Consider the following 22,376-nt stretch of genomic DNA (forward strand, 5'->3'; position numbering starts at 1 on the left):
TATTTGTTTTTGTCAATATTGCATGTTTTAGGCATAAGGGTAATGAAATGTACCAATATTTACGCATAGTTGCATATTTTCATAAGCTTGGGTCCCATGAAATCACAGAATTTCTCATTGAAATTTGAAAAAGTTTAAAGAACTTTTTGCTTCAGAATATCAAAATCACATTTTGCTGTCCAGTGTCTACAAGATATGAATTGTATGACATAATTACAGAAAAAAAAGATGGAAACGGAAAACGATAACGTAGTATGGCTAATGCCCAACCAAAACAAAAGGGTAGAGAATCATGGCAGTCGTGTGTGCGAGTGTCTCCCTCCTCCGTTCGTGAAACACTGCATTGCAGGGGGAACCAGCTGCTAGTGTCAGGCCCAGACAAGAACATGTGGAGCCTTGTGTTTGTCACTGAAAGAGCAACAAACACAACCGCCTAAAACGAGGGGAACGTGACATACATCTTCCTGCCATCGGTTTCTTCAAACAAACTCAGGGTTAATGCCTTTGCTCTGAGCATATGCCCCCAAATATTTAGCATGGTATTTTAATTTGGGAGCACCAGTGCACCTCTGACTGCCATAGAGAATACACCGGCCGCAGATTCATGACTGTCATGCTTGCACCATTACTACAGAGAAAACACAGGGCTCTACACTGACTTTTATTTATTTATTATATATATATATTTTTTTACAAAGAGCATGTTAGGCGTACAATAAAAAATGAGATAAAGCCAGAATCCTTAATATTTCTAAATACAAAATGCCAGGTGGCACAGAAAAATATTTAGGCGCATATGCAAGTAAAACGGCCACACTGTAGAGCCCAGAAACAGCTTGTTTCGAGCCCAAACTGTCCAAATGTTGACCCATAATACCAGTGCAACGTGTTTTTCTTTCTATCGCAGATTGGCAGCACCGCATTTTATACGCATAAACCACGTCGCGGGCCGTTCTAAAATTACTTGCGAGCCGCTAACCTTGATCAGGCATGTTACACAGCATTAGCTAACTAACTAACAACCTAGTAACCATAGATGATACGTATCATAATATTTGTGGTAACTTTACCAGTAGTACGCAAACACTTGGTAGCATAGAAAGGGAGATTCTTCAGGAGATGAGCCTGAAAAGTAGCGAGGGTTCATATAAGCCTAGACCCAATGTAGGTTAGGCTCAATCTTTAAAAAAATATATAATTCTGGTGCTTCTAAACCCTGTATTTTGTAATTGCTGGAAATTCTTAACATTAATTTCTCAAATATTTTTGTGTGCATTTATTTTTCTTCTTGAGAACAAGTGCTCCTTGTAACAAATGTCAGCGTAGAGCCCTGGCAAGGCAGCGGCATGCAGAGCTGTTACACATTTAGCAATCGCAGAGGCTTCCTTCCACTGCACAAAAGTTAGGCCTGTCATCTTTTTTATTTATTTATTTAACCTTTATTTAACCAGGTAGGCAAATTGAGAACACGTTCTCATTTACAATTGCGACCTGGCCAAGATAAAGCAAAGCAGTTCGACACATACAACAACACATAGTTACACATGGAGTAAAAACAAACATATAGTCAATAATACAGTGAAAAAAAATAAGTCTATATACAATGTGAGCAAGTGAGGTGAGATAAGGGAGGAAGGCAAACAGATATATGTATAAATAAATAAAATATAAAAAGGCCATGGAGGCGAAGTGAGTACAACACAGCAAGTAAAATAAAAACTAAAAAAACACTGGAATGGTTGGTTTGCATTGGAAGAAAGTGCAAAGTAGAGACAGAAATAATGGGGTGCAAAGGAGCAAAATAAATAAATAAATAAATACAGTAGGTAAAGAGGTAGTTGTTTGGGCTAAATTGTAGATGGGTTATGTACAGGTGCAGTAATCTATGAGCTGCTCTGACAGCTGGTGCTTAAAGCTAGTGAGGGAGATAGGTGTTTCCAGTTTCAGAGATTTTTGTAGTTCGTTCCAGTCATTGGCAGCAGAGAACTGGAAGGAGAGGCGTCCAAAGGAAGAATTGGTTTTGGGGGTGACTAGAGAGATATACCTGCTGGAGCGCGTGCTACAGGTAGGTGCTGCTATGGTGACCAGCGAGCTGAGATAAGGGGGGACTTTACCTAGCAGGGTCTTGTAGATGACCTGGAACCAGTGGGTTTGGCGACGAGTATGAAGCGAGGGCCAGCCAACGAGAGTGTACAGGTCGCAGTGGTGGGTAGTATATGGGGCTTTGGTGACAAAACGGATGGCACTGTGATAGACTGCATCCAATTTATTGAGTAGGGTTTTGGAGGCTATTTTGTAAATGACATCACCGAAGTCGAGGATTGGTAGGATGGTCAGTTTTACAAGGGTATGTTTGGCAGCATGAGTAAAGGATGCTTTGTTGCGGAATAGGAAGCCAATTCTAGATTTGACTTTGGATTGGAGATGTTTGATGTGGGCCTGGAAGGAGAGTTTACAGTCTAACCAGACACCTAGGTATTTGTAGTTGTCCACATATTCTAAGTCAGAGCCGTCCAAAGTAGTGATGTTGGACAGGCGGGCAGGAGCAGGCAGCGATCGGTTGAAGAGCATGCATTTGGTTTTACTTGTATTTAAGAGCAGTTGGAGGCCACGGAAGGAGAGTTGTATGGCATTGAAGCTCGCCTGGAGGGTTGTTAACACAGTGTCAAAAGAAGGGCCAGAAGTATACAGAATAGTGTCGTCTGCGTAGAGGTGGATCAGAGAATCACCAGCAGCAAGAGCGACATCATTGATGTAAACAGAGAAGAGGGTCGGTCCAAGAATTGAACCCTGTGGCACCCCCATAGAGACTGCCAGAGGCCCGGACAACAGACCCTCCAATTTGACACACTGAACTCTATCAGAGAAGTAGTTGGTGAACCAGGCGAGGCAATCATTAGAGAAACCAAGGCTGTCGAGTCTGCCAATGAGGATGTGGTGATTGACAGAGTCAAAAGCCTTGGCCAGGTCAATGAATACGGCTGCACAGTATTGTTTCCCATCGATGGCGGTTACGATATCGTTTATGACCTTGAGCGTGGCTGAGGTGCACCCATGACCAGCTCTGAAACCAGATTGCATAGCGGAGAAGGTGTGGTGTGATTCGAAATGGTCGGTAATCTGTTTGTTGACTTGGCTTTCGAAGACCTTAGAAAGGCAGGGTAGGATAGATATAGGTCTGTAGCAGTTAGGGTCAAGGGTGTCTCCCCCTTTGAAGAGGGGGATAACCGCAGCTGCTTTCCAATCTTTGGGGATCTCAGACGACACGAAAGAGAGGTTGAAGAGGCTAGTAATAGGGGTGGCAACAATTTCAGCAGATAGTTTTAGAAAGAAAGGGTCCAGATTATCTAGCCCGGCTGATTTGTAAGGGTCCAGATTTTGCAGCTCATTAAGAACATCAGCTGACTGTATTTGGGAGAAAGAGAAATGGGGAAGGCTTGGGCGAGTAGCAGAGGGGAGGGCAGTGCTGTTGTCCGGGGTAGGGGTAGCCAGGTGGAAAGCATGGCCAGCCGTAGAAAAATGCTTATTGAAATTCTCAATTATAGTGGATTTGTCGGTGGTGACAGTGTTTCCTATCTTCAGAGTGGTTGGAAGCTGGGAGGAGGTGTTCTTATTCTCCATGGACTTTACGGTGTCCCAGAACTTTTTTGAATTTGTGTAGCAGGAAGCAAATTTCTGCTTGAAAAAGCTAGCCTTGGCTGTTCTAACTGCCTGTGTATATTGGTTTCTGGCTTCCCTGAAAAGTTGCATATCACGGGGGCTGTTCGATGCTAATGCAGAACGCCATAGGATGTTTTTCTGATGGTTAAGGGCAGTCAGGTCAGGAGAGAACCAAGGGCTATATCTGTTCCTGGTTCTAAATTTCTTGAATGGGGCATGCTTATTCAAGATGGTGAGGAAGGCATTTTTAAAAAATGACCAGGCATCCTCTACTGACGGGATGAGATCAATATCCTTCCAGGATATCCCGGCCAGGTCGATTAGGAAGGCCTGCTCGCTGAAGTGTTTCAGGGAGCGTTTGACAGTGATGAGTGGAGGTCGTTTGACCGCTGACCCATTACGGATGCAGGCAATGAGGCAGTGATCGCTGAGATCTTGGTTGAAAACAGCAGAGGTGTATTTGGAGGGCAAGTTTGTTAGGATGATATCTATGAGGGTACCCGTGTTTACGGAATTGGGGTGGTACCTGGTAGGTTCATTGATAATTTGTGTGAGATTGAGGGCATCAAGCTTAGATTGTAGGGTGGCTGGGGTGTTGAGCATGTTCAAATTTAGGTCGCCTAGCAGCACGAGCTCTGAAGATAGATGGGGGGCAATCAGTTCACATATAGTGTCCAGAGCACAGCTGGGGGCAGAGGGTGGTCTATAGCAGGCGGCAACGGTGAGAGACTTGTTTTTAGAGAGGTGGATTTTTAAAAGTAGAAGTTCAAATTGTTTGGGAACAGACCTGGATAGTATAACAGAACTCTGCAGGCAGTCTTTGCAGTAGATTGCAACACCGCCCCCTTTGGCCGTTCTATCTTGTCTGAAAATATTGTAATTGGGGATAAAAATGTCTGAATTTTTGGTGGTCTTTCTAAGCCAGGATTCAGACACGGCTAAAACATCCGGGTTGGTAGAGTGTGCTAAAGCAGTGAACAAAACAAACTTAGGGAGGAGGCTTCTAATGTTAACATGCATGAAGCCAAGGCTATTACGGTTACAGAAGTCATCAAAAGAGAGCGCCTGGGGAATAGGAGTGGAGCCAGGTACTGCAGGGCCTGGATTCACCTCTACATCACCAGAGGAACAGAGGAGAAGTAGGATAATGGTACGGCTAAAAGCTATGAGAATTGGTCGCCTAGAGCTACTAGAGCAGAGAGTAAAAGGAAGTTTCTGGGGGCGATAAAATAGTTTAAAGGAATAATGTACAGACAAAGGTATGGTAGGATGTGAATACAGTGGAGGTAAACCTAGGTATTGAGTGATGATGAGAGAGATCTTGTCTCTAGAAACATCATTGAAACCAGGTGATGTCATCGCATATGTGGGTGGTGGAACTGATAGGTTGGATATGGTATAGAGAGCAGGGCTAGAATCTCTACAGTGAAATAAGCCAATAAACACTAACCAGAACAGCAATGGACAAGGCATATTTACATTAAGGAGAGGCATGCTTAATCGAGTGATCAGTAAGGGTCCAGTGAGTAGAGGTTGGTTGGGGTCGTGGCGATCCAGACAGCTGGCCGGGTATATGGCTATCGGTAGCAGCATAGGATGGAGGTCTGTTTGTAGATACCTCGTGCGTTTCCGTCGGTAGGTTCCGTGTAGTGGGGTTTTGTTCAGATAGCAGCCGATAGGACAGCTAACGATTAGCGGGCCTCAGGTGAGCGTTCAGGTAACGTCGGGACGGATTTGCCGGTTGGATAAATCCCTCGGGCAGATAACGTCGGCAGTCAGTCGTGAAGGCCCGGTGGGGTTCCGTATCTGCAGCAGCAACAAAAGAAACGGGTCCGGATGGTGATGGAACTCCTCAGCTGGCTAGCTCCAGCATGATTTGAGTTTGCTCCGGGGTCGACGTAAGCCAATAGTCACACGGTATGCAGCTAGCTAGCTGCGAAATCAAGGTGCAAGTGTCCAGAGCCTGCGGTTGGAATCCGGGGAAACTGGGAGAAAAAAAGTCCCGGAATGCTCCGGTCCGAGTCGCGTTGCACAAAAGTGCCGGTAGATTATCGAGCTAAAGGAATAGCTGATGACCGCAAAACGTGGGCAGCTGAAACACCAACGCTAGCTAGCAAACCGGCTAATTTCGGGGCAGCTACAGATTAGCTTCTGGCTAGCTATCGGAGTAGCTTCTGGTTAGCTATCAGGCTAGCTTCTGAATTAGCCCCTGGCTATCTTCCACGATGGATTTTCAGATTGAGGTAAATATTACTTATTGTAATTGGTGAAGCGGGTTGCAGGAAAGCTTTTGCAGGAAAGCTTTTGTAGTTGAGTTCTTGGATAATAAAATAAATAAAAGATATGTGAAGAAAAGGTGTAAATATATATATATATATACAGGACACGACAAGACAATACGGAAAAGACGTCTGAACTGCTAAGCCACCTTGGTTATCTAAAAAAATATGGTTTTCACATTCCAAAAGATCAAATGTGCCATGTCACATGCTTTAGCACAGGGCTACTAATTATTATATATATTTTTTTTAATGAAAAACAACTCACCCGTGCACTTCACTTGTTGTGCCCAAAGCAGTTAACTAATTTGCTTCATGGCATGCAAGCAGGGACATTCTGGCAAATACAGCTCACAGCGGAAAATAAAACACTGGCAAGGTCAGGAGACAAACAACAGGCCTGCTCTACAACCGGAGCAAATCAATAACTCCCTCTGGATCACCACCACAATCCATAGTCACGGCATTCATCACAGGTCTCTAAATTTTAGATGAGCTTCGATTGCAAGGTTTAGCCTAAAACCTCTATGGAAAGTAATCTACGTTATAGGCCCTTTTTTTCAACTGAAGGAACGTTGATCAAAGACAACAACAGAGTATTGATTGGCATGTACTGTAGGCCTAAAGTAATACAACAACTTTGGCAATAAGTTTGTTTTCCAGTCAATGTGAAAACATTGGTAACACAAGGATAGGACATAGGCTAAGGTCTAAAAGGGGATTGCCTGAGATAAACAGCATTAACACTGACAAACCATAGAACCTGAAGGTTATTAGAACATGGTAACATTACTTGTCTTTGATGAAGTGAATGAATGACATCCCCCAAATAACAAGTTGGGTAACGTTTGTTTGAGATGCAAAAAGAGGACAGAAAAGCATCCTCTTTAGGAATGAAGAGTAGCTGGCTGCTACAGATAGGTCCATTTCAATCCTCATAGCACCATGATGACTAACTTATAGTGAATAGCAGATTCTCTCTGAAGGTCAAGCAAGCTTGTTGCCATGGCCTCTGAGGTGAGAATGATTAGCCACAGCATTGACAAACAATGGCCAGTATGGCTAAATTAACTTACTTGACCCAAGCCTACACAGGCCTATTAGACAAAACATTTAAAAACTAGGCCTAACACACCTGTTTAGGCAGAGCAGAGTATAGAACAGTTTTGTTAACTTGACATACCAGATCAAAATGTTTGCACGGTTAGGCCTATCTACACTCCGTGGCCAGTTTAAGTACACCACCCCATTCACAAAAATGGTTAGCTTCTACAGACAGCGAGTAACGTGGCAGTGGCTTGCTATATAGAGCAGGCATACAGGCATTGCAGTTTCTGTTCGATTGAACGTTAGAATGGGCAAAACGTGTGACCTAAGCGACTGGGCGTGGCATGACCGTCGGTGCCAGGCGTGCCGGTTCCAGTATCCCAGAAAAGGCTGTCCTCCTGGGCTTTTCACGCACAACAGTGTTTAAGGTTTACCAAGAATGGTGGGACAAACAAAAAAAAACATCCAGTTAGTGGCAGTCCTATGGGAGAAAACAGTGCGATGAGAATCGTGCAAGCCACAAATAACAGCGCAGTACAACAGTGGTGTGCAGAACGGCATCTCGGAACACACACCTCGTCTGTCCTTGTCACCGATGTGCGATTGCAGCAGACGACCCCACAGAGTTCCACTCCTAACGTTGCCATGCCCCAAAGAATTCAGGCTGTTATGGATGCAAAGAGTGGCCCAACTCAGTACTAGATGGGTGTAGTACCTAATAAATTGGCCACTGAGTAAGTTCAAAATATAGCCTAACCTACCACTCAGTCTCAATTTTGGACATATATTCCACATCGTCCATTTCCTCTTTAGGACATTCGCTGCTGACCTAAAATCGTCTCTTTACTTATGTGTTAGGGCCAGCATTACTAGCTACCTCAATATCCTGAAATATGTTTATGGGAGGCACACAGTTCTCTATTCCGCATCAAGTAAAATTTGATTTAAAAAACCCAGATACAAATAAATCTTATGGAATAGCGGGGACTGCGAAGCATCACAAACAGACACATAACATACACATACGTGTATTTTGTGTTATAGATATGTGGTATAGAGTAGGGGCCTGAGGGAACACAGTAAATATGTTGTGAAATCTGTTATGAATGTATTGTAATGTTTTTTAAATGTATAACTGCCTTAGTTTTGCTGGACCCCATGAAGAGTAGCTGCTGCCTTGGGATCCATAATAAATACAAATACCCCAGTTCATATTGAACTTGATAATGTAACAGCACAATCTAATTTAAAACAGCATTTCCATTAGCATTTCACATTGGGTTTAGTGATATTGTAGTAGACCAGTCATTATGGCAAACTTCAGATTTTAACTGGTTTACCTCTGTTCTGGGGTGGGTATGCGCTTTCCCAGGCTGTGTTTTATTGTGATCCGAGGTGAGTAAGATGTTCAATGTACACATGCAAAATAAATGTGCATCTTGTTATTAGACTCAGGACTGGAGCATACCTAGGTCTGGGCTGCGGCCCTGGCAATCCCCGACTAGTGTGAAAGGCAAAGCAGTAGTACAGGTCCACCACACCTTAATGAAAGGCTACATTTGAACAGGCAATTAATTTGTGTTTGTTTTCCACCACCTTGACACTACAAAATCCCAATCAGTCCCCTGAGCAGTCAATCAACGCCCAAAAAGGGAGGTTGCGTGATGATATGACCATATATCTCGCGTGAACCCCCCACCAGCTCACATCTATTGATGGTCCAGCCCATTGATCCAAACACATGGTTTTAGTTACCTAACTCCATGAAACAATGACTATAGCGTGCAACATATGACTAGCTGAACTACAATACTTGCCACAAGGTAAGAATTAGTAAAGTTATTAACCATGAATCACCTAGCTAGCCAACTAACGTTACAATCTAGCTTCGCTACTGGTTAGGTAGTTAGCTGAAGATAAACTCAACTCACCTGTCCAAATTCTGTTGCATTACCAATGCGCTCTCTTCCGACATGTGGCCAATAAACGTGTTGAGTGTATTAATTACATATGCAGGTTAGGTAGCTAGCTAGCTAGGCCTTGTTGAAAGCGGCGAGGCTTTTTCTGTTGGCACGAAGACGAAGAGGTTAACGTTAGCTAGCCGGCTAACGTGTCTAATCGAAATGAACTAGCTAAAACTTGAACTATAATCCAGTTCCTTTGCAGTCATAACTACTGCATTACAACTCGATGCTTCATCTACGGTTTCAGTTTAATAGTTTGCTAAAAACTAGTTTTTAACGCTTCGGCGCGACCGCTTGAATCAATTGACTGGCTCTCTCTATGAGGTAACGCACGGGAACTTCTGATGCGTATTACGTCACCAACAATAACAAGCCCGTCAGAGGCTGAGAAATCACAGTTACAAGATGCCTGGGATATGTAGTCCGACCTGACTTTTACTCCTTCATGTTGCCAAATAAATATCTAATTAATGCTCTAACTTGTGCAGGCGGACCTACCCAAGAGGCACCAAGCCTACTTGGGAAGACGAGCATCATGAAGATACACATATGGCTACAGAATACTTCGTATTGCGGTAGGTTGCATTTATTATAGCGTTCTGTAGCGTTATTACGCCACAAGCTTCGGGCAGTGCATATGAGTGCATCTCATTTCATGGCTCAGTTGTATCTTTATTCTCAAAATTTGCTTGGTTAAAATGACTGCAAAATATTTCAACAGTTTTAGCAGCCATGGAAGATATTGGGCAAATGGGTTCTGGGATACATTTTTTCCCCCCTAATTACATGGGTCTGTGGTAGGTGAAGAAAAGAAGCCTCGTCTAATGTAGCTATTAAAATATCGCCTAGTCAGACTACTCTATTCCAGCTGGCTGATAAGCGTTATTAGATATACCATTTGGTTTAGCACAGATTTTTTTACCAACTTCTCAATACTTCCTCAATTTCCTACTTGGAAGAAAAGCTATGTCTTCTACTTCCATGTCTAGTTGCAGGGGCATTGTTTGAATTTAGAAATTGCTCAGTTAAATGTTTTGTTCCATGAAATAATCCAACAATGTGTACACTGCCATTTTATCTCATTCAAATATTCTCATTAATTGAGACAGGTGGGTGTCCACTCCAAAGTGCTGCATGTCATGACACCCACCTGTCGATCAGTGAGTGAAAATTTGAAATAAACAATAGTGGCATACTATTTGCTGGATTACTTAATGGAGCAAATAAAATGGATCTCATTTTTAATGTAGCATTTTCTAAATTTAAATGACACATTGCAACTAGACATGAACGTTTAGAAGACACGGTTGAATTACAAATCAGGAATTGAGGAGGTATTATAAACTGGGTGGTTCGAGCCCTGAATGCTGATTGGCTGACACCCGTGGTATATCAGACCATATACCACGTATGACAACATTACATTTTTTACTGCTCTAATTACATTGGTAACCAGTTTATAATAGCAATAAGGTATAGCCGTGGTATATTGGCCATATACCACGTCTCCTCGGGCCTTATTTCTTAAACGGCTAATGGAGCATCACATTAGCCATTACTATCCGCTAGCTACATCTAACTCACGAAAACCTCCCTCTCTATGGTTTTCAGCAGTTAGCTTCGTCCACAGCTGTCTATGAACTACAATTCTGACGCTGTGTTTTACTGGTTTTAGAAACGTCAATTGCTTGCTTGCGAAATGGTTTGAAACGTATGGCCCGTATCTTTCATATCAGTGAGGAATAATCTTTCAAATAAAACAGATGCACTTACTGTAGCAGATTTGCACAGTTCCATATGCTGTGTTCGCCACAAGTTAATGAACTACACTTTCTCCCCATTTACGCTTACACACAGGTGTTTGTAGCACGCTAGATAGCTAATCAACACAGGCCGCCGCCTCGTAAACAAACGCCGTAACATTGAGATATGGCCTTGGGAACACTAACCCTATTTACCGGTTATGAATGGGTTAATGATGATAGTCAACAAAAGTCCTCTTTAAATACTAGCCTCATTTAATGCAAAAATGCATGGGCCTACATGCAAAACAAAAGCTGACCAAAACAATATATATATTTTTTTTACCAAACTTTGCATTCCGGACAAGTTACACGAATAAACTACATTTCCCTGAAGCCTCCTCATCCATGCGCCGCAGTCGATCAGCTGTTTAAGCAACTGCTGACTGCCTCCGCACGAAGGGTAACTCATTTGTCATATCTTAACCCAGGCGAGGCAAACAGAAATAGCGTTATTTACAGAGTCCCAAAGGGTGAACGATAAAGGTAAATTTAATTTAATGTGAAACAGAAAACCGACACGGGTGTGCATGCTGTTGCGTTGTTTGTTTGGTGATAACGTTACCTGTACAGTTGTAGATTAGGTGGGTCGGATACGATTTTTAATAGCCCGCTTGTGAATGTATCTAATGTCTGGTATAAGCAACGCGTAGGGAAAATACGATTTTTTCGTTTGTCGAAATTGGTGCATTGTTTTTCTTTTAAGCTGGTTTAACTGCCCCGTATTTGGTTACTTGATGACCATGAGCATGCAGCGTTTATGCATCGAGGAGAAAACATGGATTAAGCAGTGTACAAAATGCTGTGCAATATTTTACTTTCTACGAGAAGTCTACGTCACACCTGTTGGGAATAGGATATTCTAGAAACCTAATAATTAAAATGATGTGCTCAACATTTGACAGGCTACTGTGTGGGATTCGTTTTTAGCTTATTCTGAATACTTTCTAAATACCACACTGTGGCTTTATTAGGCCACAGTTATCTCGAATGGTTCATAATTAAAATGGACAATAAACCGTGCAGTATCCTGACTCATTCAAAGGTGACTGTGTACTTGCAAGCAGAATGATTTTAATATGAGTACATTTATGACCAGCGATAGGCCTAATTGTGTCTATAATTATGCTAACGGCCGTCCAGAATAAACTTTTAGAAAGAGTTTATGATAGCCTTAAAATATAAAATTAACAAAATAATATAATTATTATTTTGATCAATGCAGGCAGGCATGAAAGAAGAAGCGCGACACTGCTGCTCTGGGCTTTTGTGAACATATATATGCATATAGGGTTGTTTCTGTTATAGCACCCATTTGCACTCTACTCAGAACATCTGCATATAAAAAAGGTGACATAAAAATGTACCAAGTTTAATGCAGTAATTGAAGCTGCCTCTTATCGTAATCTCTAGAACATTCATGCTTTTAGGGTGAAGCTATTAGCCTATGTAGCAATCTGCTTTGTGAAGTCACTTAAACATGTAGCTCATGTCTTGGCTACTACTAGGCCAATGCCATGCAAAAAAAGCCTAAGTGCATCATCTCTTATAGCTACTGCAGCAATCATTGTCACAGAAACCTAAAAAAAAGAGTAAATTTTGCTATGGAGTAGGTGGGTCAAGGTGGTGTGTCTCTTTAACCTTGAAGGATGCAGCAGCTGTATTTTTTGCTAATTAATATAGGGGTGGTTCTAGGGAGAGAAAAAACAGGAACAAGAATCAGTTGAACATTGCAGTTCGGAGTTTCTGGGTAAAGGAAACAAGACATGGTGAATATCGGTGTCCTCCAGGTGTATCTCCCGCACACACCCGAGTGGATCGCCGGTTGTCAGAAAGGGTGAAACTATTTATTCTCTTGCTGAAGTGCACTTTATTGTAATACACCAGCAGTATTCGATTTTTTTCTAAATGGGTGATCACTAATTCGCCTCCAGCAGCAGACAAATTCCCCATGGAGTTCTCTCTAAAATATCCCAACAGCACAGAGAGCCTAGTCTATGACATTCTCAATGGTAAATAAATCTGTTTTTCCCCGTTTCAGCTCAGCAAACCATGCAGGATGATTTACTGATGGACAAAAACAAAGCCCAACCTCATCAGCAGCAAGATCCAGCAGTAGACCCTCCCTCCACCCCGACCCCCTCGGATCCCCCTACATTAGATGAGAGCCCGTCGAGTGTGAGCAACCAAGCATCTTCAGCGCTCAACAAAGAGAAAGTGCCGATGGAGTCTCCGATCCTGCCAGGCTTGAGTTTTCATCAGCTGCAGGAAACCGGTAGCACCCTGGCCCCCTCATTTGGTAGCACTTGGTCTACTGGAACTACGAACACCGTGGACGACAATTTTAATCAAGGAATACCTTCGGTGAACGGAACAATGCTTTTCCAGAACTTCCCCCACCACATAAATCCGGTATTTGGAGGCAATTTCTCACCTCAGCTTGGCTTGGCACAGTCTCAGCATCCACAGCAGCAAGCCCAGCACCAGCCAGCGCAGCAACGGAGATCCCCTGTTAGCCCCAACCACGGTCCTTTTCCACAGAGAAACGCTTACAGTCACCCGTCTGTCATGAATAGCAAGGCTTCTTCACCTGCCTCATCTTCGGGTTGGAATAATCACCAAAATGCCACTTGGAGCACAGCCTCCAATCCATGGAGCGGTCTCCAGGCAGGCAGGGACCCGCGAAGAGCTGTGGGAGTCGGGGTTGGTGTGGGGGTCGGTGTAGGGGTGCCTTCTTCCATGAACCCCATCTCCCCGATGAAAAAGCCCTATTCTAGCAACGTTATAGCACCCCCAAAATTCCCGAGAGCTGGTCCCCTCACCCAGAAATCTTGGATGGAGGACAACGCCTTAAGGACGGACAACAGCAACAATATGCTGCCTTTTCAGGTATGTTTGGCCTAATAATAAGGAAACCTTTATCCAATTTGAAACATAATCATAATATACAATATTGGTATGAAAATTACATGCAAGGGGCACACGTGTTAGAATATAATGATGATGACTTGTCCACATCATGAGATACCATCTGAAACTGTGTAGAAGTAGCCTATGTATGCTAATAGGTTGCATTTAAACAATGTTAAAGAAGTGTCATAATTGATTGTTTAGTATGTGATTAGGCTATTATGACCTTATAGTAAGGTTTCTATGCATCATTTCCTATTTTCCATCGGTGTCAGCACAGAAATAGAATGAATAGAACGGCCCTCCTCATTCAAGTCAGTGATGGCATAAGGGTTGACTGACAGCCATTTTGTGTGTACTCATTGGAGCAAAGCAGGAAGTGTGCCCATCAATCATTTGTGCTGTGATTTGTTGAAGCAACTCAACTGATGTTAAAGAAAAATACATTTAGAATCATTTGAATGAACATTCTGTTACCATGGAAATTATTGCATCACAATACCAGGCAGCCATTGCAAGTGTACCCATCAGTTTACTAGTCAAATAGCCAGGATTAGAGGTTCCTAGCCCGTTCTATTAATGATATTTCTATGGTCGGGAGACTGACTCCATTGAGACATGGCCCTGGAGTTCACTTCCCACCCTATGGTAGTGAAAATCATCGCGATTATTGAAGAAATTATATCTTTAATAATAGCTCTTAAAGGGCTACATTTAGTCTAGTGGATGGTAGGGCTTCGATACACTGCTCTCATATGATTATACTTTGTAACCAAATTATTATGTAAGTATCCGCTTCGCGATACGTTGTTAGTCATAATTGCATTGTAACAGTGACGTATGAAACATTGTTGCGACACCTTTATCAGTTCACCCCCCCCCCCCCCTCTTGTTTTACTGTGCAAACTTTTGACTTTGTCACTATAGCCTGATGTGCCGTAGACAGTATCACATGACGTCAAGTACTTATTTTAAAAAGCTATAGACAGAAATAAAAGAATGCAGTAGGCTACAGTCACTTGACAACCAAGTAATGAACAGTGCCGGTTCAGTAAACTGTGATTCTATAGATCTTTTTTTTTTTGCATTTTTTTTTTTCTACTTTGTATGCCTTTTTAGATAAGCCTAAGGGGAAAGAAAAGAATACTTTTACACTAATTTTAAAGGAGAGTACTAGAATGCTGCCAATGTAAGTCACGTTTTCCATGCCTAGTTTGCCAGGACTGCAGTGGAGATAACCTAGGAGTTATGTGTGCTTTTAGTCAGTGATAGGTGCTGTCTCAGCGCAGCCTTCTCTGATGTCTACAGCTACGTCAGACACACCAATGAAATGCAATCCTATCTGCCCATTTCTATTTAGGCTACCACTGGGCCTGAGACATCTCCTTTTCCAAAAGCAGATACATAGGCATTGTTTAATGAAGATGCAGCGACTTAAGAAACTACACACCCTGTAAGAGCTGTCGCTTTCCTCATCCTCAGATGAGGTGAGGAGAGAAGGATCTTCAGACCAATATGCGGAGTCAGGGAAATATGCCATCTTTATTATTAATACGATGGTCACGAAAACAAACACTTTAACAAACTACAAAATAAGAAAACGACGTACACGCAACCTGAACATAAACTTACATGGACAAACGTAAACTCACGAACAGGAACGGACATCGAAACATACGAACAGCCAAACAGCTCCAAAAGTGAATACATCGAACACAACGAAGACATCACAGGAGACAATCACCCACAAACAAACAGTGAGAATGCCCTACCTAAATATGACTCTTGATTAGAGGAAAATGCAAACCACCTGCCTCTAATCAAGAGCCATACCAGGCAAACCGAAACCAACATAGAAACAGATAACATAGACTGCCCACCCAAAACACATGCCCTGACCAAAAACACATAAAAACTAACATAAATAGGTCAGGACTGTTACAGTACCCCCCCCCCCAAGGTGCGAACGCCGGGCGCACCAGCACAAAGTCCAGGGGAGGGTCCGGGTGGGCAGTTGACCACGGTGGTGGTTCCGGTTCAGGACGCTGTCCCCGCACCACCATAGTCACTCCCCTCTTCTTTCTACCCCTTCCCCTGACCACCCAAACATTACCTTCCCCTAAATAAACAGCTAGCACCGGAACAAGGGGCAGCACCGGGACAAGGGGTAGCACCGGGACAAGGGGCAGCACAAAAACAAGGGGCAGCACCAGGATAAGGACCATCACCGGAATAAGGGGCAGCACCGGGACAAGGGGCAGCACCGGGACAAGGGGCAGCACCGGGACAAGGGGCAGCACCGGGACAAGGGGCAGCACCGGGACAAGGGGCAGCACCGGGACAAGGGGCAGCACCGGGACAAGGGGCAGATCCCGGCTGAAGGACTCTGGCAGGTCCTGTTTGGACGGCTCTAGCAGGTCCATGCAGGCCGACGGCTCTCGACGCTCATGGCAGACTGACGGCTCTCTACGCTCATGGCAGGCTGACGGCTCTCGACGCTCATGGCTCTCTGACGGCTCTGGCTGCTCATGGCTCTCTGACGGCTCTGGCTGCTCATGGCTCTCTGACGGCTCTGGCTGCTCATGGCTCTCTGACGGCTCTGGCTGCTCATGGCTCTCTGACGGCTCTGGCTGCTCATGGCTCTCTGACGGCTCTGGCTGCTCATGGCTCTCTGACGGCTCTGGCTGCTCATGGCTCTCTGACGGCTCTGGCTGCTCATGGCTCTCTGGCGGCTCTGGCAGATCCTGTCTGGTTGGCGGCTCTGGCAGATCCTGTCTGGTTGGCGGCTCTGGCAGATCCTGTCTGGTTGGCGGCTCTGGCAGATCCTGTCTGGCGGGCGGCTCTAGCGGCTCCTGTCTGGCTGACGGCTCTAGCGGCTCCTGTCTGGCGGATGGCTCTGTAGGCTCATGGCAGACGGGCGGCTTTGCAGGCTCATGGCAGACGGGCGGCTTTGCAGGCTCCTGGCAGACGGATGGCTCAGATGGCGCTGGGGAGACGGATGGCTCAGATGGCGCTGGGGAGACGGATGGCTCAGATGGCGCTGGGGAGACGGATGGCTCAGATGGCGCTGGGGAGACGGATGGCTCTGGCCGGATACGGCGCACTGTAGACCTGGTGCGTGGTGCCGGAACTGGAGGCACCGGGCTAATGATAAGCACCTTCCTACTAGTGCGTGGAGCAGGGACAGAGGGCACACTGAACTCTCAAAGCGTACTCTATACCTGGTGCGTGGTACCGGCACTGGTGGCACCTGGCTGAGGGCACGCACCTCAGGACTAGTACGGGGAGAAGTAACAGTGTGTACAGGACTTAGGAGACGCACAGGTGGCTTAGTGCGTGGGGTCGGAACTGGATACACGCACTATAGGGAGAGTGCGTGGAGGAGGAACAGGGCTCTGGAAATGCACTGGTAGCCTAGTGCGTAATGTAGGCACTGTAGGTACTAGGCTGGGGCGGGGAGGCGGCGCCGGAAATACCGGACCGTGCAGGCGTACTGGCTCTCTTGAGCATTGAGCCTGCCCAACCTTACCTGGTTGAATGCTCCCGGTCGCCCTGCCAGTGCGGCGAGGTGGAATAGCCCGCACTGGGCTATGCAGGCGAACCGGGGAAACCATGCGTAAGGCAGGTGCCATGTATGCCGGCCCGAGGAGACGCACTGGAGACCAGACGCGTTGAGCCGGCCTCATGACACCTGGCTCAATGCCCAATCTCGCCCTACCAGTGCGGGGAGGTGGAATAACCCGCACCGGCCTATGCACACGTACAGGAGACACCGTGCGCTCTACTGCGTAACACGGTGTCTGCCCGTACTCCCGCTCTCCACGGTTAGCCTGGGAAGTGGGCGCAGGTCTCCTACCTGCCCTTGGCCCACTACCCTTTAGCCCCCCCCCAAGAAATTTTTGGGAGTTACTCACGGGCTTTTTCGGCTTCCGTGCCAGACGTGTCCCCTCATAATTCCGGTTCCTCTCTCCGGTAGCCTCCGCTCTCCTCAGTGCCTCCAGCTGTTCCCATGGAAGGCGATCTCTACCTGCTAGGATCTCCTCCCATGTGTAGACACCTTTTCCATTCAATACATCGTCCCATGTCCATTGCTCCTTCTTCTGTCCCTTACTCCGTTTAGCATTCCCATACCGCTTGGTCTCTGTATTTTGGTGGGTGATTCTGTAAGAGCTGTCGCTTTCCTCATCCTCAGATGAGGTGAGGAGAGAAGGATCTTCAGACCAATATGCGGAGTCAGGGAAATATGCCATCTTTATTATTAATACGATGGTCACGAAAACAAACACTTTAACAAACTACAAAATAAGAAAACGACGTACACGCAACCTGAACATAAACTTACATGGACAAACGTAAACTCACGAACAGGAACGGACATCGAAACATACGAACAGCCAAACAGCTCCAAAAGTGAATACATCGAAGACATCACAGGAGACAATCACCCACAAACAAACAGTGAGAATGCCCTACCTAAATATGACTCTTGATTAGAGGAAAATGCAAACCACCTGCCTCTAATCAAGAGCCATACCAGGCAAACCGAAACCAACATAGAAACAGATAACATAGACTGCCCACCCAAAACACATGCCCTGACCAAAAACACATAAAAACTAACATAAATAGGTCAGGACTGTTACACACCCTTTCACTTTTTCCAAATTTTGTTGTTACAAAGTGGGATTAGAATGGATTTAATTGTCATTCATTGTCAGCAAACTACTCAAAATACTCAAATGTACAAGTGGAAGAACTATTTTAACATTTGTAGAAAATTTTTGAAAAATATAACCCTAATATATTTTGATTAGATAAATATTCAATCCCCTCAGTCAGATATGGCAGATAGCCAAGCATTTAGGAGCATTGGGCCAGTAACCGAAAGGTCTCTGGTTTGAATACCTGAGCCGACTAGTTGAAAACAATCGGTCAGTGCCCTTGAGCAGGGCACTTAACTCTAATTGCTCCTGTAAGTCGCTCTGTATACTAGTGTCTGCTAAATGACTCAAATGTAAATGTTAGTATCACCTTTGGCAGTGATTACAGCTGTGAATCTTTCTGGGTAAGTCTCTAAGAGCTTTGCACATCTGGATTGTAATATATTTGCACCTTTTTTTTCCAAAATTCCTCAATCTCTGTCAGTTTGGTTGTTGATCATTGCTAAACAGTAATTTCCAAGTCTTGCCATAGATTTTCAAGTAGATTTATGTCAGAACTGTAACTAGGCCACTCAGGGACATTCAATGTTGACATTAAGTTAATTTCTTTGCCACATTTTAGTGCCTTATTGCAAACAGGATGCATATTTTGGAAATGTTGTATTCTGTACAGGCTTCCGTCTTGTCACTCTGTCAATTAACTACAGTTGTGGCCAAAAGTTTTGAGAATGACACAAATATAAATTTTCACAAAGTCTGCTGTGTGAAATGTATGTATGATGGCAATTAGCATATACCCCAGAATGTTATGAAGAGTGATCAGATGAATTGCAGTTAATTGCAAAGTCCCTCTTTGCCATGCAAATGAACTGAATCCCCCAAAAACATTTCAGCCCTTTCAGCCCTGCCACAATAGGACCAGCTGACATCATGTCAGTGATTCTCTCATTAACACAGGTGTGAGTGTTGACGAGGACAAGGCTGGAGATCAGTCTGTCATGCTGATTTGAGTTCGAATAACAGACTGGAAGCTTCAAAAGGAGGGTGGTGCTTGGAATCATTATTCTTTCTCTGTGAAATATGGTTACCTGCAAGGAAACATGTGCCGTCATCATTGCTTTCAACAAAAAGGGCTTCACAGGCAAGGATATTGCTGCCAGTCATCAAGAACTTCAAGGAGAGCAGTTCAATTGTTGTGAAGAAGGCTTCAGGGCGCCCAAGAAAGTCCAGCAAGCGCCAGGACCGTCTACTAAGGTTGATTCAGCTGCAAAACAAAAACCCACAAATTCTGAAAAAACTCCAAGCATTGATTATGCAAGAATGGGCTGCCATCAGTCAGGATGTGGCCCAGAAGTTAATTGGCAGCATGCCAGCGTGGATTGCAGAGGTCTCGAAAAAGAAGGGTCAAACCTGCAAATATTGACTCTTTGCAGCAACTTCATGTAATTGTCAATAAAAGCCTTTGACACTTGTGAAATGCTTGTATTTATACTTCAGTATTCCATAGTAACATCTGACAAAAATATCTAAAGACACTGAAGCAACAAACTTTTTTTGAAATTAATATTTGTGTCATTCTCAACTTTTGGCCACGACTGTACAATGTTGTTGATCCATTCTCACTTTTCTATCACAGCCATTAAACTCTGTAACTGTTTTAAGTCACCATTAGCCTCGTGGTGAAATCCCTGATCGGTTTCCTTCCTCTCCAGCAACTAAGTTAGCAAGTACGCCTGTATATTTTCTAGTGACGCGGTGTATTGATATATCATCCAAAGTGTAATTAATAACTTTACCATGCTCAAAGGGATATTCAGTGTCTGATTTTTTTTTTTTTACTTTTACCCATCTACCAATAGGTGCCCTTCTTTGTGAGGCATTGGAACACCTCCCTGGTCTTTGTGGTTGAATCTGTGTTTGAAATTCACTGCTCGACTGAGGGACCTTACAGATAATTGAATGTGTGGGGTACAGAGATTAGGTGGTCATTCAAAATCACGTTAAACACTATTATTGCACACAGAGTGAGTCCATGCAACTTATTATGTGACTTGTTTAGCACATTTCTACTCCTGAACTTATTTAGGCTTGCCATAACAAAGGGGTTGACATTTAATTAATTAGTAAACATTTTCTGAAAACATCATTCCACTTTTAACATTATGTGGTGGTGTGTGTAGGCCAGTGACACAAAATCTAAATTTAAGTAACTTTAAATTTGGGCGGTAACACAACAACATATGGAAAAGGTCAAGGGGTGTGAATACTTTCTGAAGCTTTCATTGATGGGTCCATGGAGAGAATATAAATAAATTGTGCTACTGGCTACTTTTCTCACCGGTCTATAGGAGTTGGACTTTTCTCATTCCAATATGCCAGAGCTATTTACAAATAATCAATGCAGAGATCCTTTGATATTCTGCTCTATTATCATCAGAGGCAGTTGTGTCATTTCAAATCTGTGCATGCCCTTGAGTGACGAAAAAAAAATGTTTAGACACAGTCCTCAAGGAGAGGACAATTAAAATGACATGGTAGTACGCTGCTACAAAAATAGTGTAGAGCAATTGTCAGGATTGGCGAATAGGAACTTTAGGGTCAACCACTGCACTACATTCTTGTGTGTTGAAAAACCGAATAGGAATGAGCAATTTGACATTTTCTGAAATCCCATTATGAATTTTAGCTAATCATTGTGGCCTTAATAGTTAGTTAACATATAGCACATAGTCCTGTATTATTAAAATGTGATAACATAGATTAGGTTAGTTGTGTAGTACTGTCGTTGCAACTACGGCTACATTTCTCTAGGCCGTTATTGTTCCCCTAGGCCTATACCATTGTTTTTTCCTGCGTGTTGTGACTGATGGTTTCTGAGAGGGGGTTGAGGTTATCACGAGTTACAAGCAACGCAGCATTGCTGTCACTGCTGACAATGCTCACTTCATTTCTTTTAAACTCATTGCAGCACAGTTTCCCCTGATGGTACTTGTTGTTCTGTGAATAACTTTTGTCTCCCAAATCCTGAACAGCTAGTTACTAAATCATTGCAACTACAATGTCCAAAATAGGACTCACAGACAGCTATTGGAGAGTATTTTTCACTGAAAACATATGAATTTGTGACGTACCTTAGGGATCGCTAATTACTGATCCTCGTGTCTCTCATTTACAGATTCAGTGTCAGAAGAATGTTCACTGTGACTAGCAGGCAATGGTGTCATCTCTCATTAGTTGTCTTGTGTTCTCAAATAAAAAAATGTCATAAATAGATAGATATATCTATATTAGTACCAGTCAAAAGTTTGAACACACCTACTCGTTCAAGGGCTTTTCTTTATTTTTTACTCTTTTCTACACTGTCGAATAATAGTGAAGACATCAAAACTATGAAATAACACATATGGAATCATGTAGTAAGCAACAAAAAAAAAGTTAAACAAATCAGAATATATTTCAGATTCTTCAAAGTAGCCACCCTTTGCCTTGATGACAGCTTTGCACACTTTTGGCATTCTCTCAACCAGCTCTCATGAGGAATGCTTTTCCAACAGTCTTGAAGGAGTGCCCACATATGCTGAGCACTTGTTGGCGGATTTTCCTTCACTCTGCAGTCCAACTCATCCCAAACCATCTCAATTGGGTTGATTGTGATTGTGGAGACCAGGTCATCTGATGCCACTCTCCATCTTGGTCAAATAGCCCTTACACAGTCTGGAGGTATGTTTTGGGTCCTTGTCCTGTTGAAAACAAATGATACACTAAGCGAAAACCAGATGGGATGGTGTGGCATGGTGTATCACTGCAGAATGCTGTGGTATCCATGCTGGTTAAGTATGCCATTGAAATCTAAATAAATCACTGACAGTGTTTCTGGCAAAGCACCCCCACACCATCACACTGACTCCAAGCTACACGGTGGGAACCACACATGCAGAAATCATCCGTTCACCTACTCTGCGTCTCTCAAAGACACGGAGGTTGGAACCAAAAATCTCAAATTTGGACTCATCAGACCGGACAGATTTCATCTAGTCAAATGCTCATGTGTCT

General features: G+C 43.8%; 1 protein-coding gene and 1 pseudogene across 5 annotated transcripts in view; one reads left to right on the forward strand and one right to left on the reverse strand.

Moving 5' to 3' along the window:
- The window catches only part of LOC129836147 (E3 ubiquitin-protein ligase MARCHF5-like), a 53,644-nt gene extending 42,748 nt beyond the window's left edge, over positions 1-10,896 (reverse strand). For 2 of the 5 annotated variants that reach the window (XM_055901983.1, XM_055901985.1), the window contains exon 1: positions 10,724-10,894. In XM_055901983.1, coding sequence (XP_055757958.1) covers positions 10,724-10,791 — 68 coding nt within the window. In that variant the 5' untranslated portion in view covers positions 10,792-10,894. Of the gene's footprint in view, positions 1-8,917; positions 9,346-10,723 lie in introns of those variants that run through there. The other 3 variants (XM_055901982.1, XM_055901986.1, XM_055901984.1) reach the window with 3 other exon arrangements.
- LOC129836149 (cytoplasmic polyadenylation element-binding protein 3-like) overlaps positions 9,348-22,376 on the forward strand; it is a 64,390-nt pseudogene continuing 51,361 nt past the window's right edge.

Source organism: Salvelinus fontinalis, chromosome 37, assembly GCF_029448725.1.
Source record: "Salvelinus fontinalis isolate EN_2023a chromosome 37, ASM2944872v1, whole genome shotgun sequence".
Classification (NCBI taxonomy): domain Eukaryota; kingdom Metazoa; phylum Chordata; class Actinopteri; order Salmoniformes; family Salmonidae; genus Salvelinus; species Salvelinus fontinalis.